This window comes from Podarcis raffonei, chromosome 6 (assembly GCF_027172205.1).
Source record: "Podarcis raffonei isolate rPodRaf1 chromosome 6, rPodRaf1.pri, whole genome shotgun sequence".
Classification (NCBI taxonomy): Eukaryota; Metazoa; Chordata; class Lepidosauria; order Squamata; family Lacertidae; genus Podarcis; species Podarcis raffonei.
The window spans coordinates 65,108,286-65,132,243 of NC_070607.1; the positions used below are offsets into that span (position 1 = coordinate 65,108,286).

Consider the following 23,958-nt stretch of genomic DNA (forward strand, 5'->3'; position numbering starts at 1 on the left):
CAGAGGATGTATCTTCAAGTTCTTGGAAAGAACTTGTGCTGTTCTTTATCATCTTAAAAACTGCAGTAGAAATAAGACCTCTTTGGTAGGGATGTGTAAGGTTATAGGTGGCCTGCTCACTAGAAACCTGGAACACTTTCTCCTTGGCAAGCTTACAAGTGGATTTGTGAATGCTTGGACAAGTCCTCTAGAATACAGAGTTCTAACCCGCCAGATTAGTATACCGGATATAGAAAACTGTAGAATATAGTGGTGTGATGGGTTATATTAATATTTATTCTCTATTTTAGGCCCTTCCTCACCTACTAAAAGTTCCAATGTTGTGAGTATTGATAATGTGAGTATTGATCAGAGTTGTTTGAATTGAATGCAATTTTTTTGTTCATAAAGTAAGTTGATGATAATTCAGATTAGCTCTTTTAGAGCCCTTCAGGCAGGGCTGTCTTAAGCATATGCGGTGCCGGGGTGCAAAGATCTGCCCAGTGCCACCCCCGGTTGCCCAGTCCCAGGTGCACAGGAAGGCGGAGCTGGCCGGCTGCCTCAGCGTCTCGCTGGCCCGGTCACCCCCAAACTCGCAGCAGCAGAAGAGCCTGCCACAGTACTCCGACCGATGAGCGGGCTCTTCCCCGGACTCAACTCTTGGCCTGGTGCCCCTGAGAGCCCAGGACCCGGGTGTCCCGCACCCCTAGCGCCAATGGGTAAGACGGCCCTGCCTCCAGGTTCCTTTTGAGGTATAAGTTTTGCTCTCACTTTTCGTGTGCAGCAAAAAACATCTCTCTCTGCTCAGGATTTGTGGTGGAAGACTTACATAAAATTTAAGTTGTACAATAGCTGCTAGCCTCCACTGGTGTTTCTTAAATTTGGATGAAATTATTTATATATCTCCCTTAACTTTTGTAAAAGACAACTTATTCCTAAGTTTCTGAGTGTAGTAAAAATCCCCTCCATCGGCTTACTTTCTGGTATTAATTTGAGAGAATGAATTTTGCTTGTTGCCTCAACTGCATTAATAACTCCCAAACTCTGTTATTCATTGGAGTAGATAATAGCAAAGGAAAGGTTGTGTAGATTGAATAGAATCAATGAGCTGCCTTTCTGCATTAGAAAACAACCTTTACTTTGTTGTTTTCCTTTCAAGATAGAGAATAGGAAAAGGCCTAGCACAGGTAAGGGTTGGTGAGCATGTTAGCTATGCCACTTAAGGACAAAGTTTTAAACAGTTGTATCGCTAAAACAATTTTTGTGAAAAAGAGATTATGAACCCTTCTTGAACTCTTTACAGTGCACAGTGGTAACTCTTACTTTAAAAATTCTGGGTACACATATTAGGCCTAGCAATATCAGTATATCGCCCAGGACCGGTATGAAGGGCAGAGCGCAATGGCAGCTCCACTCAGCAATATATTGCTGGTGAAACCACCACCATTCCTAAGTCCCTCTGCCTCCAGTGCACTGAGGGAAAAACAGACTGCAGTGACAGCTGAGACAGTTTCACCCCTCACCATGTGGGGCCAATACAGCTTCTTTCAACATCACGGTTTATCGCCAAACCACAATATTTGGCTGGTGATACATCACAGTGTTGAAAACCTAACATCGCCCAGCCCTAACACATATAAAATATATGTCAACATCCTAGTAGAAGAGTGTGGTCTAATAACTCATGCAAGCACTATCCAGCTTGATTACCCTCCAAGATTAATCCAAAAAAGAGTTATGAGCACTTCTTTTATCTTTCAGTGTACCATGTATATTAATCTTCATTGTTTTTTTACCTGTCTCTGAATCTCATTTGTGTGCAAACTGATAAGATGTGATGTTGAAACACATACTTCATATTTGCTTTGCCATAGTCTTCAGTTTATGGTTTTCAGTAGGATATGCTTGCATGCACAAGCACACATTTTTCTTTGCTTTTTTTAATGAAAGTGCTGAATGAGACATGAAAAACTGTTCCTCTCAAGTATATAGTTTAAGTAGGGAGACTGGGTTCTTTCATAATTGTCATGACTCCATTTTTTATTGTTACCACTCCTGGCAAAATACTCATCCAGTGAAGAGTATGATTAAATTTCACAAAAATCAATATCTTTCAGGTTGATTAAATGTACTTTTTTCTTATATCTACTCAGAAATTAGAGTAAGAAGCATTGAAAGATTACTTTCATGAATGGTACTTGATAGGGCCTTTTCTCTCATACTCAAAAAAGTAATTTCAGAGTTATGATGAACAAAAATTATGTTTTTGTCCTCTTATGTGAATGCATTTGGTTCATTTTCTATTAGCACAAGAATACTGTTCGGCAACTATTTTTAAAACTAGGAAATTATGTATAGTAAATGATTAGAAGAATCACTAATTTTATTTGAGTAAAGCTCTGAAGAACAGGAACACACTAGCTGATGTACTAAGGTCACTTTTTGAAATCTTTGGAGGAATGCATTAAAATGCACAGACAGTTTTAACTTCACTAAACATAAACTGAATGCTTAGTGACATCTACTTTGTCAGCTAATTGGTTTTAAAAGGGCAAATTCTTATGCTTATAAACATGTGGAAAGTTTCCAACTGTAAAATCCTTCAGGGATTTTCTCTTGGCAGCCATGAATCTATTCAAATGCTTCTGCAGATGAATATGTGCTCGTTTGCAGACACGTTTCAGGCTTTGTCTCAATCTAGAACAAACATCTTAAAATCAACTAGTTTTATGAAACACTGAAAACGTACATTTGATCTGGAGCAGCCATTTTTGCGGTCACTTCTGCACAGAGTGAGGAGGAATTTTAGAGGGCTTTTACTTTCAGCTATTTAATTCCTTGTGAATGATTTCCCCTTGTTATTCAAGGGGAACACCTGCAACTTGTGTAGCTATTCACACAAGTATACTGTATAGAAAAACAAACTGCCGTAGCTTGCATGTAAATTAGTTAAATGAAAATGTCAACATTACAACCCACTGTAACCAATCCATATTTTTCCCTTGTAGAAGCTATCAGTATTGTAACTGGTTTCATTTACTATATAATGCTTTAAAATATTGCAACAGTTTAACACCTGTTATTTCAGTAATTATTGCAACAGCTTTGATTCTATAAAGTAGCTCAGTACTATTATTTCCCTTGTATTATAGTTGGTGGGCTGAGGCAGAGAAAATACCAGCTTGCCTAAGGCCATATAGTGAGCTCGGGGCTAAAGGGAGATTTGGGAACTTCCTAACTCACAACTATGCTGCATCAAATGCCCCTATTGTGGGGAGGGCATGACAAAACATTACAGGATAAGGACAGGGTAATCTTTGACAGGCCATCCATAATCCTTCTGGGTTTTCCTCCAACCCTCTGGAGCAGATTCAAAGCTGGGGGCACATGAGGAGAGGAGATGGAAGGGAAGTCATATTGTGCAAATGAAGCCCTTTCACAAAAGGGACAACTTCGTGGGATGCAACCCATTATTTTGGTATTTTGCCCATGGTTTCCCCACTTGCCATTTCATTCTCACAACTCTGTGTGGTAGGTTAGGCTGAGAAAAAGGGACTGGCTCAATGCCATCCAGTGAGCTTCAGTGGCACATACTTTCTGAGCTTGCAGCAGAGGTTTTATCTAAAGAGAGTAAAGCAGAAGTAGATTTGATGTGATGAATTTTTTAGGGACATTGGTAAGTGGAATCTTAAGGGGCTTATGGCCACGTGATGTTCTCTGAAGTTATCATTCTTTATTCCACTGTTTTTACTGCTTTCACCTCATGAGTTAACTACAGTGGTACCTCAGGTTAAGTACTTAATTCGTTCCGGGGGTCCATTCTTAACCTGAAACTGTTCTTAACCTGAAGCTCCACTTTAGCTAATGGGGCCTCCTTCTGCTGCCACGCTGCTGGAGCACAATTTCTGTTCTCACCCTGAAGCAAAGTTCTTAACCCGAGGTACTATTTCTGGGTTAGCGGAGTCTGTAACCTGAAGTGCATGTAACCTGAGGTACCACTGTACTCATATTTAAAGTTTCAAATCAAGGCCATAAACTAAACAACTTGCAAGTTTCAGATCAAGACCATAAACCAGGGGTCAGCAACCTAAGGCCCATGGGCTGGAAGCGGCTCACGGAGGTCGTTTGACTGGCCCACGAGCTGCCCCCAAACCGAGCCGCCTGCTCTCCCGCTGCGCTAAACTGGCGCACTGCAGTGCGGGGACTCACTTCTGCAGTGTCAAAAATCGTGTCCGCACACGCACCGACGCTGAAAATCATGGGCGCGCACGCGATCCGGCCCATGGAGGGATCTCTGCAGGACCGATCCGGCCCAGGCAAGATAAACCTTGCTGACCCCTGCCATAAACTCAATAACTTGCAGTTCTAGATTAACATTTCATTAGAAAACACTTTCAAATACCACAAGCAGTAATAATCCTTTTAGAAAGCATTAATTGAAGCATGCTTGTTATGATCTGAGTTGTTACGGTGCTCATTACTGCTTCTCCCACTTGTTTAAGCGAGTTGGTATATTCTTGCAACTTTGTACAAGTGTATATTTCTGGTTTCTCTCTCCCCACCCTCTGCAGAAACTAGATAAGCAAGAAAATTCAGGAAGCCAAGAGACCATCAGTGAATCAGCCCCACAACCCATGCCTTTTCCACCCAGTGTTCTAAGGTCAGCGTCCCCAAAGCTAGACCCTTCAGAAGTCTACCTGAAGTCTAAAACATTGTTTGAAGAAAAACGTGAGTACATAGACTTAAGATACATATTGCAGCAAAGCTACCGGAAATGCATTCTGATCTGAGAATTGTCAAGCTCAGTCCTAAAAGGAGGTGCAGTAGAAAATAGTATCTCTAAACATTAACAGAGTGCTTTTCTCTCCCAATAAATACAGAGGTAAAATAGTTTCTCAGAACAGGTGATTAAGTTCCAGAGTCACTTACTGACCATGTACACTTGAGCAAAAGCTCCTATTTTATAAATTAGGGCACTGCTTTTACCACCAGATACCCACATACATTGAGCCCTTTGTATTTTAACTGAAACAAATTTTAAAGGACCTAAGACCCCTGTCCCCAAATGGGAAACACCAGAAACACCCAGATGACAGCCATTTTATCTGAATCAATAACTGCATACACATTTTTCAGTTCAGGAGTTTAATTGATGTAGGTAAGCAAACAAAGATGTGAGTGAGGAAGTAGGCTGCAGTTGCCAATAAGCCCAAGAAAGCAAAGGGAAGAAGAGGGAACTAAATAGTAGGAGCTCATACAATGAAGCAACAAATCATTGAAGAGAGAGATCCAGAGACAATGAAATAAAATACAAGCACTGACAAGAAAAAAGTAACTTAGAACAAGTACTAAAATATTCAGAGGAGATGGTGTTGCAGAGAAATCCAAGACCACACTGCAGCCAGGAGAACTTTCTTGAGTAAGTTCTCCAGCCATCTTGTTACAGCAGACAGCGGCTGTGAGCAACCAGCAGCATTATTTAATGCTGTTTGTATTTGTTTTCAAAGTAGCTATTTTGCCCATCATTTATTGAAATGTCCAATGAGTGGTGTGAAAAATGCCAAAATGTTTCAGGCCTTTGAAAAGTAAGAAGAAGCTGGATGTGGATTTTTAGTAACCCATTGCAGATTCACTTTCATCCCTAATGTATAGGTGATTAGGAAGCTATGACAAGAAAGTATATGACATAGGAAAGAAAGCTGACTTGTGGGCAGAAACTAGCCCTGGTGGTGGAGGAGATATGGATGGTCCAAAAGGAGGAAGATATTCCAGGCTTCAGTATGTTAAAAACAGGATGATGGACCACCCGACCATAACAGCTGAGAAGTCTTAACACACTCTAGCTAAAGCTCATCAGGAATAGGAAATAAATGTTGCCCTCACTGTAATAGCATTACAGAACTGAACCTAAAGCTAAACTATTATAGGCTCTGGTGCGTCACTTCTAGTTCCTAGACATTGCAATTCAGCATTTGACAAAGAGGACTTTAGCCAGTGAAAACTTATGTAATAATAAAGTAAGATTTTTGAAGACACTTATTTCAATTTAGCAAGAGGTGTATTTTGTATTTTATTGTATCTTTGTTTATTATTGTTGCTTTAAAACAGCTTGTATGAACAGATGCAATTATATGGCTGGCTGCCTGCCTCTGTTTTTAAATTTCATACTAAAACATTAGAAAAGACAAGGTGCATCACTGGTAGGCAAGTATATATGCAATAAATTTCAGTAGAGTTTAAAATCCTTTCATATAGATAAGATCAGGGATATGGTACAAACTGAGTGGAAGAGAAGGTTCTTTTTGTACGAATTATAAAATTAGTTTGGTCACCATATAGTCACCATCTCTCTAAACCACCTGAGCTTGGACCTTAAAATTTATTCCTCTGGTACCTATAGAGGAGGCATAGGCAAACTCAGCCCTTCAGATGTTTTGGGACTACAACTCCCATCATCCCTAGCTAACAGGACCAGTGGTCAGGAATGATGGGAGTTGTAGTCCCAAAACATCTGGAGGGCCGAGTTTGCCTATGCTTGCTATAGAGGATTGGAACACATGCGATTACCCTTCCTGACCACAGACACAGATCTCTTCTTCAGAAGAAGGGTGTCTCATAATGCTGTTAATATTCTACTCTTTCTCTCAGTAGAGATGATACTAATGCAAATATCTTAACACTGCCCCTCAGAAACCTATTAGCCAGCAATGATTTTCATATGTGAAGCAGGGGAGATCCATAGTCAGCTTCTGACATTGACCTAGTTACTGTTTTGTAACTGTCATTAAGATTTTGTTGGACTTCTCATTTCTATTCCATCTTCAGCAGTGTTTTTCCTAATTTTGTCAATAGAAGCTTGATGATAGAACTCTGCCAGTTCTGTCCTTAAGCTGTGTTTTCATCAGGTTTGCATATTATCAGAAGGCATCGGAAAGTAGCCCTCTTTAGGGAAGATTTTAATATTTGATGAATTATTGTATTTTAATATTTTGCTGGAAGCTGCCCAGAGTGGCTGGGGAAACCCAGCCAGATGGGCGGGGTATAAATAAGAAATTATTATTATTATTATTATTATTATTATTATTATTATTATTATGTGATTAGACAAATTTCTTTTGACAATTAAAACCAATTTTAACTATAAACTGTGAATTAAAATGATAGCTGAAATGTGGTGCTTCAACACCACAACCTAGTGCAGCTTGTAAATATTTATGGGGAAACATTGGATTTACAATATTTTATATCCTGCTGTTAACAGTAATAATAAAAATAAAAATACAATAAGAAAATCACAAAGGCACAACTCTTCAGGATCCTTCCCACAGGATAGTCCAACTGAAGCAGAAATAGACATCTGGTGTTATCTTTGTCTGCCTCTCTCATAGTTCCTTCCCAGAGGGCAGCTGGTGGTAGATGATCACAGGAGGGGACAACCTAGTTGAAGCAGGTTCTGTTATATTCTCTTTGACCACCCAGTGGTCCCTATTCAAATCATAGTTATTTTATATTTAAAAAGATGTACATAAATTGATATGGTCTTGTTTCATGCCACTTTACACTCCCTGTATATAGAGATAATATCAGTCAGTGTAAGAAAAAGTCTCAATGAAGCTGGCTTAGAATATTCAGCTGGGAAGTATGAACTCCCATTAAAATTTGTGGCAATTATATGAAGACAGCTACAGAAATCATAATTATCCTGGATTAATACTAATATATGTATCATATTCCTACAAGGAATTACATAATTTTAATTACAGTAAATTCTGGAAGGCTTGTTAATAACCTTGATAAGTTTGCCTTGAAGATAGTCCTACCTGAAGCCCAGTCATTCAGTTGTTTACTAGCATACCTTGCCCACACTTACCTAGGTAAGTTATTTGTGATTCAAAGACAGAGAACTTTGTTAAAAAAATCTGCCCTGTCACCTGGAAGCAGTCTTTGTCAAAGGCAGCCAGATCACTGGCTTATCACTAGAATTTTCAGAGGGTTAGCCATGTTGGCTTGCTGCAGCAAAAACAATGCAGACTAACTAATGTATTATGTCATAAACTTTTGTAGATTACCGTTCACTTCTCTAGTCCACAAAAGCTTGTGCCATAATACATTTTTTAGTCTGTAAGGTGCTGCAAGACACTGTTCTCTACCAGCTGAAGAAATTTGCTTACGGTAAAATTTGTTAAAAGGTTAAATCTGAACCTGCTTCACTTGTCTGACTTAACATTTGTTTTTGATCTACATAATTTGGCTAAGTGGGAAAGTTTTGAGAGAGTTGGTAAAGTGTGCCCCAAGAGTTTGGTTTTAAGCTGGTTCTTAGCAGTTCTTAGGTAGATTCTTATAGCTGCTAGACCTTTTGGAATGTCTAAGTGCCATTTACTAACTTTGTGAAAAGGATAAAGAATTTGTCTAAAAGCTAATACCTATCTTCTTCTTTTTTCAAATATCATCTTCACCAGAGCCTACTATAGTTACACTCTCTGAGGTCTTGTTCTCTTCCCAGATTTTACTAAGGGAAATATTGGGAGCAAGATTCAGGATTGTACACTCCCTCCCCTGTCCATCTTACCATGGGAGAAGTGAATGAACCCAGAAAGTTGTTTGGCCATTCACTTGTCTCCATGATGAGAGGAGCAGGGGGAGGAAGCAGATGAGTCCACTCCCAGCCTCTTCTCAGGTAACAGTCTGAAGGGTGTAATAACATCTAAATAGGGCCTAAAACTAAAGTTACCCAAATCTTGTAACTCACATTATTCTGAACTTTTCTTTTGATTTTTCTGAGGCTTTAACAGAGTATTTGTAAATAGTTTGCAGCCATTTTAACCCAAGCTGCCATTTTAACCCATGGCAGTTTAGTTCACTGAGTGTATTAGTTGGGGCTCAAGTGTTTTTCAGTATGTATATTTTTGTATGTATATTCCGCAGCTGGGGTGTTAGTCTAATTCATGAGTTAATACTGCAGGTGTCTTAACATTTTAAATGCTTTCAGAAATGAGCATTTCTTTTTTTAAAAAATCTATAAAACGATTAAGTTTTTATTTTTGCTTATGTTTTTTTGCAATGTGCAAGCATGGCCCAATGCAAACATAACTCTCCCCATCTTATCTTAACTAGCTCCAAATACAAAAGATTTGGATGTTTTTCTTCGAAAGCAAGAGTCTGGCTTTGGCTTCCGTGTTCTTGGAGGAGATGGTCCAGATCAGTCAGTGAGTAAAGACATTAGCTGTTGTAAATCCTATTTGTCCTTAATATTGTCTTCGCTAATCCACAGTTATAAAGTAACTAAGTTATCTGTATCTCAGTTGCAATTTGTTTATGCCACTGATAGAATATTTTGCTCTTTTTCATGTTAGTGTAACTGTGCTTGAACAGAATTTTTACAGAAGTTCTGATAATCAGTGGCTAAAATTAAAAAAAAAATACTTTTACCTATGGCTTGATTCATTGATAGGGAACTCATTAAACCTCTGAAGATGATTTGGGGTGAGAACTATTGGCTTTCTCCATATGAAAGGCATCAAATTTCCAGGCCCTAAAGTTTTGCACACATTTTTTTATCGAAGCAATCAGAAGAAGGGTATCTATACCACTGTGTGTAAAAGACTTCTGGAAGGAGTTTTATCATTTACCAACCACAAGGCAGAAGATAGCTTTTCAAGTAAAACTGAACAGTGAAATTGAGAAAACAATGTAGTCCTCACTGAGGTGATATTTATCAACTTTAGCAATAGATGAGAGACAATATGAATAGACATGCTAAGGTCAAATCTGAATAAGGCGATATTATTTTATCCAGGCAGAAAACTGCCAAGAAGTACATAATATATTTAACGATTAGCATGTTCTTTATTTATCTGCAAAAGCCAATTTTCTTTGAAAATATATATTTAAAAATTATCATTGCAAAAACTGTGTCTTGATTAGATTACAGTACCAATACAACTAACAGCTACACTGAAAATGTGATGGGTTTAAATTTCAGATGGAATGTGAAGTCTTGAAGGGCCAAATTGTGTGATTCAATTAAAAGCCTGTTTGTTGGCAATCCACATCTCCCAGTAAAGTTGAATTCATGCATATACTTGTAGTGAAGTCATTATGTTCCACACTGCCCCTTTCCTCACAAGTGGCAACCAGTGGAGCTGGAGTAGGGAAATGCTGAGTGGAAGGACATCATCTGTATGCTTTAGCTAAACTTTACCAGTCTTGGCCCTTTTTATTGACAAATTCTGAAGCATTCCTTGTTTCCTCTAGTTGGACACCCCTGCTCTTGTTCTGCATGGGAACACCCAAACGTGCTTATTGTTGGGCTGCTTCCTACATTAGGGCCGGGATCCATAGAGCCCAGTACGTGAGCAGAAATAACTTCAGTGCGTTTGTGTGGGAGGAGTTGGGGTTGTTTGTTTTCTGAATGCATGTCCTCCATGTTGCATTAGACACTGGTCTGGAAGGTCTCCTGATGCTCAGGAACAGTTTTGCATTGGATATAAGGGGCTGCAGTGGGAAAGGGAAGCTAGAAAAGCCATAATGCACCCACAGAACACCCCACATGATCCTTCTTCAGTATAAAAAGACCCTTCTGCATCGGAGAGGGTGACTACAATGTTTCATCCTGTCATTTTTAGGGTTGTAAGTGGTGATAAAGGCAAGTAAGCAGAGCTGTGAATCAAAACTCCCATTGATCACGTTTGTTTGTTTTTAGTTTGACATACTCTGCCACGTCCCATGGGATTAAGCGTAGATAACTGAGTTAAAACTGTAGTACTCTCAATTGTGGTGCCTGGACCAACATGTCTTTCCCTATCCATAGCCACTATCTAAGTTAACTTAGCTTAAAGCACATTAACAGTTTCTGAAAGCTTCAGGACTCAGTCTTTTCAGGGAAAGGGTATTCCATAATGGAGATGCAGCAACTGTGAACTTCTCTACGTGTTCTTGAAGTCTTGATGGTACATAGATTGTAAAATTGAATGGGTATTCTAGGATGAGGTCTTGAGAGTTCATTCTTACATTATCTAAGACTCTAATGCACTAGTGTAATGTGCTTAGAGTGACACATCCCAGACAGAAAGTAGGTTGTTGAATTTTGCACCAGCTGATGCTTCTGTGCTTCAAGGCAGCCATAGAGGACATAGTTTTGCAATGCGAGATGCAGATGTTACTTTTCCTGGTGCTTTCGTTTTTGTTAAAACTGATTACACACACATTCACCCTTAAGTGTTGTGGGAACATGGGATTTTGGGGTGAACCCAGAACAATTAAATATTATGATGTATGTGCATTCCTTATCCTGCATAACTATTCTGCTTTGCTGTTAGATCTACATTGGAGCCATCATCCCACTGGGTGCAGCAGAAAAAGATGGTAGACTCCGTGCTGCTGACGAGCTGGTATGCATTGATGGTATCCTGGTCAAAGGGAAATCACACAAGCAGGTTCTGGATTTAATGACTAGTGCTGCACGAAATGGCCAGGTGCTGCTGACTGTCCGCAGAAAGATCTTCTTTGGTGGTATGTGCCACATCTGTCAAGCCTGTCTGTTGCACTTGGTATTGCCTCCTGTCCTGGCAGTGATTTAGTGCCAAAGTGTGTTTCCATGTCTCTTACAGGGATGATCCACTCTTCTTATGATCAATTTTATGTAATTTGTGAGAAAGAAATCAAAGTGATGAAGTAAAAACAACCATGTATCGATGTAAGATACTAATAGATTCTTAATGCTTCAGAATTAATACCGCAATTGAGGTTTTAAAGAAATTCATACTCAGGGTTTTTTTAAGTAGTCCCACATTAGCTTTCAGTATAGAAATATGATATATTTAATATTGATTCGCTTTTGGGAAAGCTTCACATCATTTAAGAGACTGGTAGTAGGGCTTGCTGAACTAGCCCGAGTGGGAATTGTATTCCTCTAGTCAGCTTCCAGTCTGTTTTTTAAAAAGACCTCCCATGAGAAGTTCACTTATTTCTTTGCCTACCCAGCCATTCTTGTATCTGGTACATTAGAAGTACTGCTGAATATTGCTATATGCAATGTATATGCATTCAAATCTTTTTTTAAAAAAAGAAAGAAATCCAGTTGATGGAGGTGGCTAGGAATGCCAGCAATTTGCCATGTGGACTGTTGCCTTCCTTATGGCAATGGTATTTTTTCTTACTGGTGGTGATGGTGGCAGTTACTGTTATGTTGTTGCAACTGGTATTATAGCTCTAGATTAGGGTCGTGGCTTAGAACAGAAACAGAAGGCTGAGCTCCCACTGAATTCACAGCTAGAGGTTGGGAGTGGTATGGTTAGCGGGATCAGCTCATATTGTCCATCGTCATGGGCCAGTCCTTCCTCCAGCATTTGCAAAAGTTGGGTTTTCAGCAGCATCTTGCTGATTCCTGCCCTCCCAACTCCGAATACCTGGAAGCTGTTAATGTATTAATATTATGATATGTTTTGATTCCTGTTATGGACACAAGTCAGCGATAAGAAAGGGAAAAGAAAGATGACAGGCAGCTTCTCTGTCTCCTGTTTAGAATGAAGATGTGTTAAGTAACAAATAGGTTTATATTGTACCTGGTAGCTGCTCTCAGCCTCTCTTATAGAATGAGAAGATCAGTTTGACTGAGAATGTGGGGAGGCCATCTGAAAAGTATGAATGGATTGACCAAAGAAAAGCACTTTTTGTCTTTGAACCTCAGCCTGTATGACCAGCCTAGATTTTGACAGTGCTGCATGTACTTTACAGTACTAGTGCTTATTGTTTCAGTGAGATTACTTAAAGAAAAAGAAATCTTAAGTTGCTCATGAATGGGACCCATTCAAAAGGCACAATAATTTGCTGGCAGTTCCCTTGTTTCCAGGACTCAGGGGCACATGAGATCATTGTTCTTATAAAGCTTACATTTCTGGAGAGCACTTTATGCAATATCAGCCCTGATTATGATTTTCCGAATGAATAAAAAATTGTTTAAAATAACCTCTTGGCATTCTCTGTGCTAAAAACTGGGGCAGTGCCTACTGTAGTATGTTTACAAGCACAGTTTGCTGTTGATTTAAACATGGAGAAACACTTCTAAACACATAATTAATGTTTATATTGTTAGTTGTAACATAGCATGTGTTCTTTAATTGTTTAATGATCTGAAATATTAATGTGTTGGGGTGCACTTTTGAATCTATTTTTTGCTTTTAGCTGCTCTGCACATACCTTTTCAATGTATTGGTTGCATGTAAATGTTGTTAATACATCTAGCTACATACTGAGCATCATTCCTGATTCCTTCCTCTGCCTATTTCTGTGGTATTCAATAGTAGATAAACAACTGGAAGAAGAATCATCACCCCAAGTTCCCATTTCCTCGCAGAACGGCTCTCCTAGGCTAAACCGAGTAGAGCTACACACCAAGCAATTCCCAGAAGCCTATGATGTTGTGCTGCAACGGAAGGAGAATGAAGGATTTGGCTTTGTGATTCTTACCTCGAAAAACAAGCCACCACCTGGTGGTAAGTACTAAAAAAATGGTTGTCTGCCTTGCTTATCAAGGGAGTTGGGCTGGAGTTGCATCCTTCCATTGTCTGAACCATTTAACATTTACTCCCCAAATAATTTAAGGCTTTACCTCAAGAGTGGGGAACTTCTGGCCTAGAGGCTGAGTGCAACCCTCCAGGCCTTTTTATATGGCCCTTGAGACTCTTCCTATGCCACATCTCCTCCCCAGAGTCACCCCCTCTTTCTAGACCACACCCCTCACCAGCCCTGCATTGCACCTTTCTTGCCTGTTTTTGCTTTGCCCGTAATGTGTCCCTGGACCATGATAAGGTCTGAATGGAGGATGGGGAAACAGCCAAAGTGGCATACAAAGGTGTAATTTGCAGTCATTGCTCTGCTCACTTTTGCTTCTGACGCCACCCACCACTGACATGCAGCTGCCAGAAGGTTGTCCTAAAGGGAATATGGCCCTCAGGCTGAAGAGGGTTTCCCACTCCTTCCTTACAGTCATTCCTTACCTAAAAACAATGGGTGGATGGGTAGAAAGCCCTCAGCAGTTTCTCAAGTTTGTAAAAGGGCCCATGAGTCAAAACATGTTGGCAACCCCTGTTCTGTAGCATACACAGCCTAAGAGTTGTTTCCTCTGAAGTAATACATTTGCTGTGTTTGTACAACCAGTGCTGTCAACTGGAAAGAAATAACGGTCTAGCTGTTGTCACCTATGCTGTGGTAATATCCATAACTGACTATTTCATGTTGCGTTAGGGGCTACCCCTTGAAGGTATCTCCGAAACTTCATTTTGTACAAAAACAAGCAGCTGGCCTTGTTGTCTGACCCTGGTTATTCAGAGCATATCTTCCTAGCTTTAAGAAAAAGCTGTACTAGTTTCTTGTATCTTTCTGGGCTTAATTTGAGGTGCTTATCAGGGCCCCTGTTGCATGGGACTGAGGTATCCCAAGGAGTTCCCCCTTCTTTATGGTAATTTGGTAAGGCTCTTTTTCATGCATCTCAGTTTACTGAGTTAATCCATGTGGTGACCAATGATCTGCCCTTTTCTGTTGTGGCACCTGATTTTGGAATGCGTTCTCTGGGGGCAGTCCTCCTAAAACCAATCCCAATGAATATTCTTTATCAGGTGAAAACATTTTAATTGCTTAGGCCCATGGCATTTTAACTTGGAAATGTTTAATCAGTTTACTGTTCTTAGTATTGTTTTAGCCTGCTGGCTGTTTTTATAGTTATCCATCTTAAAACCCTATGTAAATTAAATGCAGTCTCAGAAAGCTAGTTGTGCCTCAGACATAGATTTGTGGCATATATAATATAGATGGAAGATTTTTGCAATGTTTCTTTTTTGGGGGGAAAGCATAGTGTGTTGCATTTAACAACAAATATGACATAACTCAGGAAAACAAATCAAGCTGGAGTCCATGTGTGCAATAGTGGGTTTGTATCCTTACTTGACACTTGAACCAAGATAGTCTTGTCAGTAAAACTGACTGTAGATATCTTAACATGTTGGATATGTTTAGACTTGATCAGATCAGATCTGATGAATAGTGAATGTGAAGAGTTTCACCTGTTTTATTAATATTAAGCTTCTGTTAAAGGCAAAAGAGTAGGTAAGCCTGGCATTTTCTGGTCAAATGTCAACCAAAAATACATTTAGGAACCTTATTCTTCTAGTACCAAAACAATAAAATGTTCATTTCATGTTCATTAAGAATATATTTAAAAACAAATTCTCAGCTATATTCTCCTGAACACCTTCAGATTTTCCCTACCTCATATGAATAACTACGACAAAAAATTCTATATATTTCCCAGAATATTGTTTTAGTAATATTTGTTCATAAAATTAAAACAAAATACAGATAATGAAATTGCAGATTTGTTTAAACTCATCCAATTTTTTTTTTGAAAAATGTTCATTTCTGGATTCCTTTTGGGTACATTGACCATAAATCCTACTCTGTTATTTTCTCAATAGCTGTTCTTTTGGTTGCTGTTAATGGAGTGATTTTTTAAGGTGTGAGAGCGAGAGAGGGAGAGAGGGAAAGAGACACTTAGGATTATTTTCATAGTTGACTCTTTCCCCACTTAGTTGCACAGAAAAAAGGCAAGAATATAATCGTTATTTTCAGATTGCTTTGTCTGAGACTATGCTTTTAAGAATGATTTGTATGTAAACTGTTTTCTCACAGTACACTTCATGAAGTAGCAAGGAGCAGTGTAAAAAATAGCTATTGCGATGGTACTAGGTCAGTACTTTGAGAGTCATCCTCTTTTTTAAAAGGCAGTTGCTATGGAAACTATTAGAACTGGAGCTGTCACCCTCTGATGCTGTTGAGTTGATTATGTGCCCTGTGTTAGAAATATGAAATACTATTTTCATGCTGCCTAATCAGTGCTTAGACCACATCAGAAAGGAAATTGTTTTTGATAACTAAGCCAATTTTTCTGTGTAATCCTGATGCTGCATAATGCAAAACATTCTTGTGCCCCCCGTGAAAAAAAACCAAAACCCAGACCCAATGGAAGAAGTATCGTTTGGCACAGAAAATGGGGAGCTTTGGTAGAAAGTTCTGGAAGATAATGAACATTTTTTTCCAGCATCATAAAGACAATAATATCAGGCCTAGGGTTTGTGGAATACTTTCAAAGTATTGTTCGTTTCATTACAATTTGCACTTTGATACTTTTTTACAATTGAAAGTTAGCCCACTCTGTGTTACCTTGAGTTAAAAGTCTTAACAGTAGTAGTGATTTTGCAATGTGTAGTATGTTTATATTGACACGTTATTCTTTCATTTATAGCCACAATATGACATTAATTAGATTAAAACTGAGAAGAAATACAAAACAAAACAAAACATGTTAGACATCAAATAGCGTTAAAAACTAGAAGCCATATCTGTCATTTTCTTTGTGACAGCCATTTCATTAATTACAAGCCTGAATAAGATAATCTCAAATTGCTGGTGGCTTTCTGAAACTGCATGAGATTTACTGTCATAGTTTGAAATGCCATTTGGTAATTTTGCTAAGTACAGCTCAGCACACCTCTGTCCCATCTGTTTCCTTCATGTGATGCATAGTTTAGAATAAAGCATCAGTTCTATACAAAGCAGTTCAGACTTCCAGCTACCACGCAAGGTTTGAAGTGATTCTAGTTTACTTGGTATGTAAGATGTCACCCAGGGTGCTAACAACATGTGTGGGAAAAAGCAGCAGGCATAAAAAATGGATGGATACTTGGGATCTTGGGAATGGAATCATAACAAAAACTGCCTCTATGTGCAGTGTTGTGTGAGCAGCTAATCACAGAGGGAGTATGAGCAGCTGCAAGGATCTAGGCAGAATTCAGTCTCTTTCTGCTTTAGACCTTCAGGGTTTCAGAAAAGTGGAATAATGGCAAAATAAACAGATGCATGTAGATTTAATAATTTCCCCCCACAGACCCATAAGCTGAGCAGGAGGGCAACTCAGAATCACTTGATGATACATTTCAAAATAATTGGAGAGCTAATAAGATCACCCTCAAAAAACTGGAGAATAGTAAATAATAGTTAAGCAGTTAAAGGGAAGATCTAGTAAGATAAAGTTGCCAGACAGGAGATTTCAAATTCAATGGGCAGTTTCTCTATTTCCACCACATGGCAGTGGGAATCTTGCTCCCCTTTGTGTAGCTGACCAACAAGTGAATAAGAAAAGAGAACCTTACTTCATTCAGTGGCAAGCCTTATTCAAGTTTTATATCTAGGGGGGAACATAGCACTGTATAGACCCCCAAGAGTGGGGTGGCCCAGAGATGTTGCATCTTAAATATTATTATGAGGTCTTGGAATTAAAACAATTGATTTGAATTATTAAAGACTCAATGGATATCCCCTGGGTTCAGTTGGAACTGGGCCCGTTTGAACCAGCCCTACATGCATTCCCCTTCCTGTGCCCGACATGGTTGCAGCTAAGAAAGCTTTCGAACCCCTTTCTAAAAGCAACCTTTAACATGGGGAAGGTTTTCCATCTGTGTGAGAGACATGTCTTAGTACAACCGATCAGTAGGTGAAATACCAGGTGTAGAGTCGACAGATAAATTGAACTACCCAGCAGTACTTTTTTCATCCACAACAGCTGAATGAACTTCGTCACTCATTAGACCAATGAGTTCATCACAAACTGCCTTTTTCTGAAATATCAAATATCATTTAAACAACACCAACAAAACTAACCCTCTCTTTTTCATTTTTGCCCTATCTTTGCTGGTTCCCTAACCGCATGCTTAATCTGCATTTTGGGTAATCCAGCACTGCCTATAACCCCAATCCTTCCAGAAGGTACAGACTTTTTAGATTCATGGTTCGTAGACTAAGCATTGTGTGCTCATACAGTGGTTTGTGTAAATAATGATGAACAGTGCCCATATAACAGTGTGTAGTAGAGACATTGATATGACTTTTGTTCATTCTTCAGTGATTCCGCATAAAATTGGGCGTGTCATTGAAGGGAGTCCAGCTGATCACTGTGGAAAACTGAAAGTGGGAGATAGAATATCAGCAGTGAATGGCCAGTCAATCGTAGACCTCTCACATGAAAACATTGTGCAGTTAATCAAAGATGCAGGGAACACTGTCACACTCACTGTTGTTGCTGAAGAAGGTAAGAATGTTATTGTTGTACTTTCTAGATACAATAAGATTCAGCTGCCACTTGGTCACAATCTGGATCTTTTCAGCTGCTTTCAATATTACCTACAGTCATACCTCATGTTACGGACGCTTCAGGTTATGTGTTTTCAGGTTGCGAACTGTGGGAAACCCGGAAGTACTGGAACGGGTTACTTCCAGTTTTTGCCGCATGCGCAGAAGCACTAAATCACGCTTGTGCAGAATTGCCAAATCACGCATGCGCAGACACGGCGTTTCAGGATGTCAACGCTGCAGGTTGTGGACGTGCCTCCATATTGGATTACGTCCACAACCCAAGGTTCCACTGTATCTGAATGAATTGAATGGGTTTGGGATTGAAGGGTCATGTATTCCACTGGTTTCATTCCTATCTGGACAGTCAATTCCAGAAAGTGGTATGAAAGAACTTCTGATGGTCCCTGTGGCATGTCCTGCAGGGTTCTTTATTGTCCCCAGTGCTGTTCAACATCTACATGAAGCTGCTTAATTAAATATTTTGGGGATTTGCATTGAGATGTCATAAGCAGACCGGTGACACCTAGCTCCCTTTCTCCTTTTCTTCAGAATGGGATGGGACAGTGGAGATACTGAATCATAGTCCAGAGTCAGTAATGAACTGGATCAGGGTCATCAAAGTGCAACTCAATCCAACTAAGACAGAGGTGCTTTTTGTAGGTGGTGTAGGCCAGGGAGGTGGTGATCAACCTGTTTTAGATGGAGTTGCACTTCGTGCTCCTACCCAGACCAGTATTACATGTAGACTCAGGTAGCATCTGTGGCATGCATATGTCGCAGTTCTTAAATGGTCATACTAGTTGTCAGTCCATTTTGGGGCAAAGGACTTGACCATTACCTAAAAAGCATCTAGCAGTTTGGAGACTGATTGCCTGGAGCTTTCTATCCCATGAGTCTTCCCAAACCTTATTATCTCCATTGAAGGCCCTCCTCTAACCCCACCACCACCATTTTGAAATTAGATGGGTTGTGGTTGCTTGCACTTGAAATTTCCCCACCAAAGAAACTTGCCTTTGCATCTGGCAAAATTTTCACTTACCCAGACATTAGCTAAGTCCTTACAAAATGAGTGAAAATCAGGGCAAGGAAGATTTTAAAGTATTACATGGGTAAGTAGGAGTGGGAAACAAACCACGGATCTGCTGTCAGTCCCCACCAAGTTACTTTTATCCCTCTAGCAGAGGCTACTTCATAGAGTCCAACTTTGGGGGAGGGGGTAGAGAATGAGGTAAGAATAGGGCTGTGTTTTTAATTTTTTCCCATCTCACTTTGCAGGGATTGGGTGGCAATCTCCTCCTGTCACATCTAACTTCTCCCTTCAAACCAGCCAGGCTGATGCAACATACTGTACATCAAAACAACCTAGTCCTCTAAGTAACAAAATGACTTTTTATTATTCTGAAATCCCATCTGCTGATGTAGCATTGTCCCCATATAGTATTTTCCCAACACAAACAGCTCAGTATAAATATGTAAAATCTAATCACTTGAAAAGAAACTCTTCTCTAGCTCAATTTACTGGTATGCTTTTTTCCAGACTACTGCCTGTGCATGTAATTAAACTTGCTATTGATATTTTGCCAGAAAGATGGCTTTCTACAATATTGAATAATAGTCACCTAAAACCAACCTGCCACAATATTGATTCCACTGATTTCACATGTTATGACTTGTGACAGAATATCAAAGACATAATTTATCTACTTGTCAAGGCTTTTATACTTATAACATCCATTATTTTCAAGGAAATGCTTTCACATTTCCCCCCACTCCCAATTTCATTTTTTTTTATATTAAAGGGGAGCGAATGGTTACTCAGTGAAGATGACATTGAGATTCTTCTTGTTATTGTTACTGCCCTTCATCCTAAGGCCCCCAGGGCAGGTTACTACAATTTAAAATACAACATTAAAAACAGTTTAAAACAACTCATGGTAGTCCCTTTTGTCTTTCAGTTTGAATCTTTGCCACCTTTTGAATGAATGAATCTTTATTTGCGTCAGCCATCGGCCATAGCAATAAAACAACAATACGATATACAAAGAATAGAAATAAAAAGTCAATTATATAAAATACATTTTAGGGTTTTGAATCAATAGTCAAATAGTGGATCAATAATCTCAATACTTAAAACTTGGCAGAGGTAATAAAATAATAGTAGTAAAACATAATGATAATAATAATAAGATCCTAGACGAGGAATCCAGGTGACGACACTAATGTCATTCAGATAGCAGCTCTCAGTCTCATTGCTCTCTCAATAAATTTGGCAACCTTCTCTGTTGTCGAGCTGTTCTGGTCGGCTAGGAGTGAGAACAGTTTGGCTTCACAAGAGTGGCCCGGGATGGCAGATAGGAGCGGCGTGATGGTCTCGTCCCTGAGATCTTTGCGGCGTGATGGTCTCGTCCCTGAGATCTTTGAATCTTTGCCACCACAATCTGCTTTTTTCTCTAAATGCTTGAGAAGTGAGGCAACTGCAGAAATTTAGAGATGTACCCAATTTTCTGTTCCCTGGAGTTTTGCAGATAAAATTGAAGGTAAAATGAGGACACAAGAATACATAAAAAAAAAAATAACTGATTGTAAAATAAAGACTAGGCAGTCAGACATCTACATGGTTCAGAGGATACTTTCTTGTGGGTTACATAAGTTAATGATTTATAGAAAATTGCTTAATATAAAGTTGAGTTCAGGTAGGTGTACTTGAAATATGTGCAAGCATCCAGATCACAAAATATTTGGTGGTTACAACTATATCACTGAGGAAGGAGCTAGTGTTCATGCCAGTGTGGTTACAGAGCAGAATTGAAGAAGCTATTAGGCTTCTTTCAAAAAATAGAAGTTTTGTCCAAATGAAAAGAAAAGTGAACTCAAACTTTTGTGGGGTGGTGAGTGCAAACAAACAGTAAGGGATGCTGGGGGAGTGCATTGCTGAAAATATTACAACCAATGGCAAGAGGCTCTTTAAATACATCCATAGTAGACTGTCTAGGGTAGGCTTGCCGTATGTCTGAAAATCCCAGACATGTCTTCTTTGGGGGGGCCTACATCCCCATTGGGGGGGTTGCATTTTATAGGAAATACCTGGGTTTGTGGGGAGCTTTATTTTATTTTATTTTTAAACTGTGCCCCAGAAGCGGAAGCGTTCGCTTTGGCCGGAGGTGAATGTGTGCGAGGCCCGCATGCTACCAGCGTCACTACCAGGCCTGCGTGGCTCTTTCCCAGCCTGGGCTGGCAGCAGCCACTAAGGAAGCCACCACCACTGCTGCTTCCCCTTCCTGCTCCATTTGGGCCACCTGGAGCCCAAAGTCTGTGAGTAGTGCCAGGGCTGGGAGCACTAGAGTGAGGGACTCAGGACGATAGCTGGGACTGGGGTTACTAGAACCCAGCAAGTGCTTGGACCTGGCCCTCTGCCTCTTCCCTGTTGGGGGATTAGCGCAATCAGCTGAGGCAGACGGCGGTGGCCCTGCGAGCAATCTCACAAATAAAAAAGCTCAAAATTTTCCAAAAAAGAAAAAAAGCTAAATAGCTTTTGTTTAGCTGCTGGTCACCTGGATTTTTACTTCTTGAAATATGGCAACCCTAGTCCAAGGAGGTGGTTAGACCTTTGGATGTCAAGAGATTCAAATGTGTGTTAAAGGAGGATAAATAGATTTCAGAAAAGCTGAATGAATTCTTTGCATCTCTCTTTTCAGGAAAGGAATCTAAGGAACAGAGGCAAATAGTTGTGTCAAGATATGAAGTTTTAGGCCTAACGGACAAAATAAAAACTGACAAGTCACCAGGTCCAGATGGCAGCAGCCAGAGAGTTCTCAAAGAACTCAACCGTGAAATGGTTGATCTTCCAACAAAAATAAGTAGCTTGTCCCTAAGATCAGCCTCCATACCTGAAAAATGCAAACTAGCCAACATAACACCAATTTTAAAAACTGAATCCAGGGAGATCCTGTAAATTATAGGCAGGTTAAGTTAACATCTGTCCTGGGAAACCTGGCAGAAAGTATTGTTAAGGATTAAATAACCAAGCATATAGAAGAACAAGGCTTGCTGAAGCAGAGCCAGTGTGGCTTCTGCAAGGGCAAGTCCCATATCACAACCCTATTAGAGTTTTTCGAGAGTGCCAACAAGCATTAGTGAAATGGTTAACATAGTGCAGGCATCCCCAACCTTCGGCCCTCCAGATGTTTTGGATTACAATTCCCATCATCCCTGACCACTGGTCCTGTTAGCTAGGGATCGTGGGAGTTGTGGGCCAAAACATCTGGAGGGCAGCAGCTTGGGGATGCCTGACATAGTGTATTTCAGTTTTCAAAACGCTTTTGACAAGGTAGTTCACCAAAGATTCCTAAGTAAGCATAGCAGCCATGGAATAAAAGGACCTTGTGGATCAGGAATTGGTTCAGTAGTAGGAATAAATTGATGGAGAGGAGGGTGGACTTGTGCATGGGTCCTGCTACAGTGAGAACTGGATGCTGAACCAGATGGGCCATTGGCCTGATACAGCAGGCTCTTCTTATGTTCTGTTTCATAAGGATGATCTATACCTCCATCCATTAACTGATCAGTAGGACTATAATCAAAGAAAGAAAAACAGCTTTTGAACCTGCATCACCATAGCATACTAACTACTACTAGCTTTGCTTTTCCCTGTTGTTTCCATTAGTTGAAACATCCTAAACTAGAAATTAAAAACCCACTATTAAACTCTTTTTAGCATCTAGAAATGCCAACTTGTAACTTTCTCTGTTTTTTTGTTCCCATAGTCTCTTTAATTTAAAGAAAAACAAATTGTGCTTCATGCTCCACAAAGCATTATGTTAGCATTTTGCTCAAAACAGAAGCTTGTCAGCCCCAGTCATGTAGAAAGTAGAAATGCAGGCGGAAGAGGATGAGCAGTGGAGAGGGGAATGAGTACAGACAGATGGCCTTTTCCCTACCTGTGCTTATTAATTAAAACTCTTGAGTGTAAAACAGGAGAAAATGTTGACATTTGTCTTTATGGGGGCGGGGATATTCAAGGCATTTCATAGTAATAAGGCCAAGCAATTCTGTGCTGAACTCTACAGGGTTTTCATGCATGGCTGGGAAAATGGAACCTAATGCAGAACTCTGTGTTAAGGAATAGTGTTAAGGCCATTAATCTTACCACAAAGTATTGCAGATGTGAATGAATTTGCATTAAAGGAGGGAAAGCATTAACTCGGCACACCTAGTGTCATTAGACTAAAAGTTATCCAAGCCTTTTTGCTTCTTCCAAGATTTACCAGTTCATACTGGGCTAAAATCTGTTCTTTAAGGTTTTTCACTGAGGGAGATTGTTTTGTTAGTATATGCTTTGTTCCTTTCTGAGTGGCGCCTTATGTTTCAGAAAGCATTGTTTTTGTAAGTGTGGCTGGGCTTACTGTGAGCATCTAATCCAGGAAAATTAATCCAGATGTTGCTGGATTCCAGTGCCCATCATCCCTAGCCATTTGCCATGCTGTCTGGGGCTGATGGGAGTTGGAATCCAACAACATTTGGAGGGTTTTGCCTCCCCTCATCTAATCACTGTGTATGCTGTGGTGGAGGCAGAGGCACCAGTAAGGCCTTATTCAGACAATTCTGCTAAGATTCAAAATTTGGTCTTGTGTCGGTAGCATTTGGAGGCAGCCTGATCTGCTTTGGATCCACTCTGCATTTCCATTTTGATTCATTATCCATGTCCAAATCAGATCTGTTAAAACTGAACCTATTTTGTCTCCATTTAATATAATGTGGAATTTTAAGAACTGCTGCAACTTATTTTATTCCTTTTCA

General features: G+C 39.8%; 1 protein-coding gene across 4 annotated transcripts in view; it reads left to right on the forward strand.

Moving 5' to 3' along the window:
• The window catches only part of MAGI3 (membrane associated guanylate kinase, WW and PDZ domain containing 3), a 111,443-nt gene that overhangs the window by 74,256 nt on the left and 13,229 nt on the right, over window positions 1-23,958 (forward strand). For 2 of the 4 annotated variants that reach the window (XM_053393515.1, XM_053393517.1), the window contains exons 11-16: window positions 291-337; window positions 4,551-4,707; window positions 9,094-9,185; window positions 11,298-11,490; window positions 13,284-13,472; window positions 17,933-18,118. In XM_053393515.1, coding sequence (XP_053249490.1) covers window positions 291-337; window positions 4,551-4,707; window positions 9,094-9,185; window positions 11,298-11,490; window positions 13,284-13,472; window positions 17,933-18,118 — 864 coding nt within the window. Of the gene's footprint in view, window positions 1-290; window positions 338-4,550; window positions 4,708-9,093; window positions 9,186-11,297; window positions 11,491-13,280; window positions 13,473-17,932; window positions 18,119-23,958 lie in introns of all 4 variants that reach the window. The other 2 variants (XM_053393513.1, XM_053393516.1) reach the window with 1 other exon arrangement.